Source organism: Lotus japonicus, chromosome 2 (assembly GCF_012489685.1).
Source record: "Lotus japonicus ecotype B-129 chromosome 2, LjGifu_v1.2".
NCBI classification, from domain to species: domain Eukaryota; kingdom Viridiplantae; phylum Streptophyta; class Magnoliopsida; order Fabales; family Fabaceae; genus Lotus; species Lotus japonicus.
Window position 1 is genome coordinate 89,738,411 of NC_080042.1, and position 8,687 is coordinate 89,747,097.

Here is an 8,687-nt window from a genome sequence, read left to right on the forward strand (position 1 = left end):
ATCAAAATTCACAAAATGGTCGAGGAAGATATGTTTGTTTATTCTGCTTCAAATTACTTAATTAACCTTAGATCCTAAAAAAATTAAATCATTTCACCATAAGAAAATTTAGTAAGCTAATTGCGAAATTTATGTTTTTTCTGAAATAGAAAAAAAATACACATAAATTATATTCGCATCAATATCAATATATATTAAAAAAGAAGAACTTTCATCAGGCTGATTTAGTGACGTGTCATTCTCACGTTAATTCTTAGTGACGTGACATTCTCACGTTAATTCTCATAAAAAAAATTTCACGTGTCATTCTCAGGTTAATTCTCATAAAAAATACATTTTTAAATTTTAGATTTGATTAGAATTTAGATTGTTTATTTCTTGATTTTATCTTAATTTATTTTTAGAGTATTAATTAATTTTTATGGTATCTTTATTGAATTTTCGTATTTTATATTAAATTCAGGATTTTATGAGTTTTTATTGTGATTTGCTAGATTTTAGTAGTTTTTATCTATATTTATTTAGTACCTTTTTAAATTTTAGATTTGATTAGGATTTAGGTTGTTTATTTCTTGATTTTTTCTTAATTTTTCTTATTATTTATTTTTAGATTATTAATAAATTTTTATGGTATTTTATGTATTTTATTGTGATTAGCTAGATTTTGGTAGTTTTTATCTATCTTTAATTAGTACATTTTTAAATTTTAGATTTGATTATGATTTAGGTTGTATATTTCTTGATTTTTTTCTGAATTTATCTTATCAATATCAATATATAGTAGAAAATAATAAATCAAAAACAAAATAAAAGACTCACAACAAAAGAAAAGAAGCTATCAGAAACATTGTGGGAAGATTTCAGAGTTCTCTTCCACACCAATTTTGCACCCCAACGATTATACACCTATAGCAGTAATCATCTGCTTCCAAAAGGTATGGCAAAAAATTCAATAGATCAAGGTATTCTTCTGCTTTCGTGTGTTTCGAATTAGAAGTATATTTTATGGTGCCTTATTTGCTTATGTTGAAATGTTGAATCATAGATATGGTTTCCATAAATGAGGATATGTGGCCTGATTGAGTTTGTTTGAGCAAGACCACAACAATGATCAAGTGAATATTGATTATCATGATATTATTAAGATATCAAGTTGTGTTATTATTTGATTCTGGGTAATTGTGGACGACCACAACAATGATCAGAACCACTTTTGAAATGCATTGAGGATAGACCTGATATTTAATCTTGGTTTTGTATTGGAAGGGGGATAAGTATGTACTAATATCATATCTGTAGACTCTTTCAAGTTTACTAAATCTGTTTTGTTTTGGGGTTTTTTGTTATATTTGCGTAGGCTTGGAGCATGTGGCTGAGGAGGCATGTCCTGTTTTTGAAGGTTGGAAACCTAAAGATTTATTTATTTTTACTTTCGCTACATACTGCATGAATGACAAACTCAATCTCTAGCTTTAGTGTTTGACAAGGTTTTAGTGTTTATGTTGTGTTGTCTGGCGTTCTGCAGGAGTCGGTGCAGGTGCATGGATCTCTTTAAAGTAGTTGTGTCAAGCTGCTTGGGTGATGAATTAGTAATTAAGTTGCTTCTGGTTTTTTTAGGCGTTGTTGATGTTACAAGGACCAATTTTAAGCCAAATAACCATGCTACTTGGGTGTTGATTTATTGCTCAAGTTGCAAGGTCAACATGTCTCTTATTTATGAAGCAATCCTGAGTAGTATTAGTAATTCATGGATGTAGTATTTTGGGTTTAAAATAGATTATTGAAATGTTTTAACATTGCTCAAGTATTATTTTTAGAAGTTGCTGATCAGAAAAAATGAAGTGCTTTACTTTAAATTGGTTGTGTATGTGCAATTATTTTTTACCATCTATGCTTTACTCTATAGATTGTTCTAAAGCTTACCCTGAACGGTGGTTTCTCACCTAATATCCTTTTTATGCTTTGATTTTTGAGGATATGCTCTTATATATCAGTTTTGTAATTTTAATGAAAACAACAGGGGGTTAAAAAAAATACTCTTGGTGAATTTACTTGAATAATAAGTATTCGGGAGAAGTTTCTTCAGGTTTTTGAACCTTTGAAGAATGATGTCCATGCTTAATTATGTTGCTGGACATGAGTGTATATTGATCATGAAGGAGGTTTTATTGCCTGCTTTTGATTTTATATTCATGCATAAGATTTTTTTTACTTCTTTATTAGAACACATTTGTTATCATTGATATTGATCTTATGAATTTCTGGGAATTTCTTTCATAATTAATGGCTGGAAGTGGAAGGTCTTCGAGAAAAATCTATCACTTCATCTTTTTGATAGTTTCGTGATATGCTAGCCAAGGATTTTGTGGAGACAATCAAGGTAACAATTTTCAAATTATCCTCACAAGGATGTATCAAATATATCTTCTATGTCAAACTCATTTCAGTTTCAATGTTTTTGTATCATCATCATATGTAAAATGTTTTGAACTCCTATAGGAATTTGAAGCTATTGAATTTACATGGCTTTTCTTTCTTTCTTAATTTGTACTAGAGCATTCGTTCAATATCTTCAATGGAAAACTCTTTTCAGTTTCAACATGTTGGTGTCACCATAATTAAAATCATCACACTTTGTCATGGTAACATTGACCGAAAAATGAAAAAAGACAATGTGCATCAAGTATGTACCCTTCTGCATTTTGTCTCATCTCAGCTCCAAGAACAGGGATTTGTCCAAAGATTTAAAAAGTTTAAGTTACATCAGCTGTCTTTCTATACTCTTGCTAGAATATCAACTTTCTGCTGCACTTTTATACTGTCAGCTATTGTTATTCATATTATACTCACGCATTTTCATTGCTTAAATTAGATTAAATCTGATTGAAATATAATCTTTTAGAGGGTAGTGTCTTCAGTTGTCTGTTAAAGAATCAAGATTACAAAAATGCTTAATCATTCATATGAATTGTTTGAATTAGAACTTGGTTTAGCTGTGTTATTTTGACATTTATTTCACCACTAAGTTAAGTTTTAATTCTTTTCTTGCAGTAAATATAGGACCTGAAAGCTTAGCCGATCGAAATTATTCTCCACAAACTAAATATAGGACCTGTGTTGTTTCGACATTGATTTCACCTAAATCAAGAATTCTTTTGCTGATGCAAGCCTCTCAATGCTAAAGATATAAGAGCATCAGCCACAATGACTTTAGATTTTGATTTTGCCAAAGATGTAGAGCTTCCATAAATGACATTAGATTATGTAAAAAAGTCAAGAATTTTATTTTCTTAAAGATTGTTTTGAATTGAAGGTAAATACTCAGTTTTTTTAAGTTTTGGATAGTTTTCTTTGTAGCTGGTATTTTTCTAGACACAAGATGGCATGGGGAAATAAATAATTTGGACATCATTTTTTTTTTTGAAAGTACATCATTAGTGCTATAAATATTTTGCGATGAAAAATTAAGAATTTAATAGAATAATAGTGTATTTGGACATGGATGTAAGGGTTGAGAAGTAACTTAAATAGTGTTTGACACTCCATGCTGCCTATTACAACATAGTGATTGGGTAGATGATGTCGGCAGGTATTAGTAATCAAAGTAGCTACACAGTAGAGGTTTAAGGATTTTTAAGATATTTATAGAGGTTGAATAAGAGGGTTTGGAGATTTACTTAATTATGTTCTCATTAGTCATGTTGCTCGTGATAATGTCACTTATCTCTACCCATGACTTTTAGCTCTTAACTTGATTGAACCCAAATTATTGAACATACATAAAGCAGTGTTGCAATTTTTTTTTTGCAAGAGAAAAATAATATAATTTTAATCACAAAATATAGTTGTTTGTAGAAGAACGAACCTTATTTTAAAGCTCTTTAGAGTATCACCCACATTTGTTAGTGAATTTATTGCTTACATTTATTTATGTTCAACTTTCAGTATAAAAAAACTCTTACGGGAAGGATCATTTTACATGAAAACTCAATTAATAAAAAAAATAAAATATATTTTTTCATTTTTTTGCTAAACAACTATAAATTTAAGAAAAAAATATTTATTTAGATACATATATTCTAAATGTTTAAATCACATGATAAATAGTTTTCATGGGAGGTATTATTTTACATGGGAGTTATATTTGAAAACTAATAGAAAATTAAATCCAAATAGTTTTTAGTACTTTTGCATAGTACTTTTCATAATTTTATGAATAACTTTAAGAGTTAATACGTATAATATGAGTTTAATTTGATAGACAAAATATGACATGAGAAAAAGGATGATGCACCGACAGTGTAAAATTTTTTTACATCGTTAACCAATCACATTTCAAGGATGTGAGAAAATCTCTCTTTTTATTTAATTATAAATTTAATATAATTAATTTTCATAATTTTAAGAGTGTATATTTATATATGTACTATAAATTTATTTATGCTAACACGGGTAGAAACACTTTATATGAAAATTTGTTTAGGTTAAAAAAATTCAATTTGATATAGTTTAAGTGTATTTTTAATCATTTTTAAAATTATTTACACAATGATTATATATCTATGTATTGTTACATATCTAGACCACAAGAACGATATCCTTCATGAAACGCATGGGTATATATATCTTAGTGAATAAAATTCAATTATACCTCACATGTGCAAAATTGCGGATTTTACTCAATTAATTCATGTGTCTTTCGGAACCTTTATATTGGTTAATTCAGTGTATGGTACAAAGCACTAGAATTGAGTGTTTGTATTTATGCTTTATAAATATCAATATTTTTATTATGATATATTGTTCTTTTAATCTTAGTATCTTAAATTTTTTATCATCAAAATATTGATCAATATATCAAATATAATGGTAGACACTAGTTTTTATGAGATTTAACTTACTTGTCACTAAATCAACACATTGTTGGTGTTTTTGCATAGTTGGCAGAGTAATTATGAGACAGTTAAAAAATTCAGAAAGCTTAAATTTTGAAAATAAAAAGTAGAATACCTTACTAAAAAAAATAATAAACGTAGCGGATGTATACAAGAAGGGATAGACCTGGTGCGATTTGCACCAGGTACTCAAAATCTTGTGTCTCAAAACCCATATGTATTTATACATTTGTAAACACGTTTGAAATAATTTATTTAAATTTATAATATAATATTAATATTATGAAAATGTTGGATATGTTTATCATCAAACGCATAAATAAAATAATATCATATTGTTGTTCTCATTTAAGATCTTATAATAGTTCTAGCCGTCGACTTGGAGATTGACTTATGATACTTGTAATTAAAAGGATGTTGGATAAATTCTCTATTATATATACACACATTAAGTTCTCGATCTATCAAAGGTGCAGCTTGTTGGCCATTGAGTTGATTTTAGTTTTCTAACATCTATAGCAATGGAAAACCTCACATCTTCTTCCCTGGACATTCCACCTTCAGCAAATGGGAATCTGATTACGGTTCTCAGCATTGATGGCGGAGGCATCCGTGGAATCATTCCCGGTGTTATTCTTTCCTACCTTGAGTCTCAGCTTCAGGTTCAAATTCAAATCACTAAAATTCAAATTAAATTGCCCTCATGATCACCACCATTCATACTCATAGTAATTCTTAAAAAGAACCTCTAATATTTTTTAAGGCTTAATTTGCACATGTTTATATACTTTACAGGAGTTAGACGGTGAGGATGCAAGGCTTGCAGATTATTTTGAAGTAATTGCTGGGACAAGTACTGGCGGTCTCATCTCTGCCATGTTAGCAGCTCCTCATCCAACAACCAAAAATCGCCCCTTATTTGCTGCCAAAGAAATCGTACCATTTTACCTTGAACACGGTCCAAGCATTTTCCCACAGACAAGGTATGTACTAGTACTGCACGTGTGTGTATTATTTATAGGAGTAGAACTAACAATAAATTCTAGACATGATCTTTATGTGCATGTGCAGGGGAATATTTGCGCCGCTCATAAACCTAATAAAAGCTTTGACAGGATCTAAGTATAATGGGAAGTATCTGCACAAGATTGTAAAAGAGTTATTAAGGGACACAACCTTGAGCCAAACCTTGACAAAAGTTGTTATTCCAACTTTTGATGTCACGAAGTTTCAACCTACAATCTTTTCCTCGAACCAGGTTATTAATATTTCCAACTCTATGGTTAATTTTGATTGATTATTAAAACCATGAAATATTCAATCGATTCAACTAGTAATGTTTGGAAACTCTTCTACAATTGATTTTAAAATTAAATTTTTTCTTAGGAAAATTCAGTGTCAAAATTGATTGTGAGAAAAAAATAAGTTGATCAAACTAACCATATGCAGATTGCAACTGATCCAACTCTAGATGTACCACTGTCAGACATTTGCATAGCAACTTCAGCTGCTCCAACTTATTTGCCAGCTCACTATTTTACAAAACAAGATGAACAAGGAAAAGTGATCAAAGAGTTCAACCTCATCGATGGTGGCGTGGCTGCTAATAATCCTGTAAGATTAATTATTGATTAAAAAAAAAGAGAAATCACTAAGGTTTGGATAATTATTAGTTAATTAATTAAGGATTTTGGTTCTTGATTTGTAGACTTTGATTGCAATTAGAGAAGAGACGAAGCAACTGATAGGGAACCCAGGTGGGAGAAATGTGAACACCGGGGGATTAGGCTTTGATCGTTTTCTTGTTCTGTCGATAGGGACAGGATCAAACAAGAAAGAGCACAAATACAATGCTAAGATGATGTCGAAATGGGGGATTTTGTCTTGGTTGTTTCACTCTGGATCAACTCCCATTATAGATTGTTTCAATGAATCAAGCAATGATTTGGTTGACTACTTCAACCAGGTTGTTTTTAGTGTGCTTGAGTCCCAAGACAGCTACCTCCGAATTCAAGTAAGCTTTATAGTTCAGCATATTCTGCTCATTCATTTTCTTTAAAATTTCATGCCGAAAAGTGTGTATTCAATTCTCATAGTTGTTGTGAGATTGTGTGTTAGTGAACAATCTATAAATATATTTGTAAACGACTTATAGTTTTAAATGTATGTCTTTAACTTGTGCACCAACATGAGCCAAACAAACTCAAACTTTGATAAAAAAAAAGTCTAACCAATTCGATATGAAGACACGAACAAAATCTTTGGCCCCCTAATTTTATTATCTTTGTTACTATTTTGAGAGTTTTTTTAATTATTTTTATTTATCACTTGTAAATATTAAGAAATCTTTAGTATAGTTTTCCGTAGTAAAAAAAAAAAAGAAATCATTAATATATAGTTTGCGTGAAGTCAAGATTAATGCTGGCCCAACCGTGTGGGTATCTTCTAAATATTAATGAGTTTTTTTATTATATGAATATGAAAAATGCTGACTATAATTTTTTTTTTGTTCAAAGTTTTTGACCAAATAAATGGGCTTACGTGAAAACGTTTGATTAAATATTAATGTCTTTATCACTTTATCCAATCAGCTATATACCAATCTTAAATTTATTTGAATGCTGTGAAAATCATAAAATTCAGTGTAACAGCTTATTTAAGTTTATCTGATAGCATAAGTGTTTGTACCAGTGTTTGAGAAAGCTTATGCTAATAGTTTATGACCTACCATAAATTGTTTTGAGCTTATTTCTATAAGCTAGTCATGATAGCTTATTGAAAATGACTTATGCTTATCTATAACTTATTTTCAAATTATTTTCATAAATTTTTAAAATAGCTTTTGAATATGCGTTTATGTCATATGACCATAAACGCTTAATTAAGTTGTTTTTCCAAACCAGACCTAAATCTTAACAATCTTACAATGGTTAATTCAAACAGGTGGATTTAGAGAAAGAATTAGCTTCTGTGGATGGAGCTACTAAAGAGAATTTGGATAATCTGGTAAAAGAGGGAGAGAAGTTATTGAAGAACAAGGTTACAGGAGTGAATCTAGATACGGGTGCAGGTGAACCACTTCTACATAAAGGCAGCAATGAGGAAGAACTCAAAAGGTTCATTTTGTTTAATAAATCTATATCTTTGTTACAATTCGAACCAAGAAAAAGAAGATGCTTAAACTCCTCTAATAAAAAATTGATATATGCTTTGCAGGTTTGCGAAATTACTCTCGGAGGAGAGAAAACAGAGAAAGTAAATGATGACCAGATTGCTTGTCAAATGTTAATCCATTGTAGAAGCATCTTCAATTCATTGATTTGCTTAATAATTTCAGTACGTACGATTATGATGCAAGTGTGTAATATTTTTTACTTAGTCAATTGTGATGAACATGTTTGTTGTTGTTTTTCGAAGTTAAAATAAAACTCAAATTTTAGTTTCATGTTGGACATTTATAATGCTGTCAATTGCCATATAATATAGGCTCCAAACTCATGGTTGGTGTCCTATGGAATTCGGATTGCTATGTAGTCAGCAACACCTTATTTAGATTACTCACGAATTCACGTGTTTATATTTAATTCAACAAAGCTTGAATTGAATTGAATTAAATAAACCTTAATCCAAAGAGTAAGGCTCGCAGGTCAGATCGGGGGTTTGGACTTTTCCAACTCAAACTCGACGCAATATATATTAAAATCTATATAAACACAATAAGGAAGTTTAATGCAACTGGCTTTGTTTTATTACTTATTAGCTCCCTTGTCACCTTCAACCAACTGGGTATTT

At 29.9% G+C, this 8,687-nt stretch overlaps 1 protein-coding gene and 1 long non-coding RNA gene across 2 annotated transcripts; both read left to right on the forward strand.

Moving 5' to 3' along the window:
• Positions 1-853: 853 nt before the first annotated feature.
• On the forward strand, positions 854-3,307 carry LOC130735847 (uncharacterized). Its single transcript, XR_009018579.1, has 4 exons — positions 854-935; positions 1,358-1,399; positions 1,526-2,380; positions 3,052-3,307. It is a non-coding gene; the product is annotated as an uncharacterized LOC130735847 (long non-coding RNA).
• A 2,024-nt stretch (positions 3,308-5,331) lies between these two features.
• Positions 5,332-8,340, forward strand: LOC130740819 (patatin-like protein 1). The gene is made up of 7 exons (XM_057593527.1): positions 5,332-5,557; positions 5,691-5,878; positions 5,967-6,153; positions 6,345-6,509; positions 6,604-6,909; positions 7,839-8,011; positions 8,112-8,340. Exons 1-7 carry the CDS (start codon positions 5,417-5,419, stop codon positions 8,152-8,154), a joined length of 1,203 nt encoding a protein of 400 aa, XP_057449510.1. The 5' UTR covers positions 5,332-5,416; the 3' UTR covers positions 8,155-8,340.
• Positions 8,341-8,687: the final 347 nt, after the last annotated feature.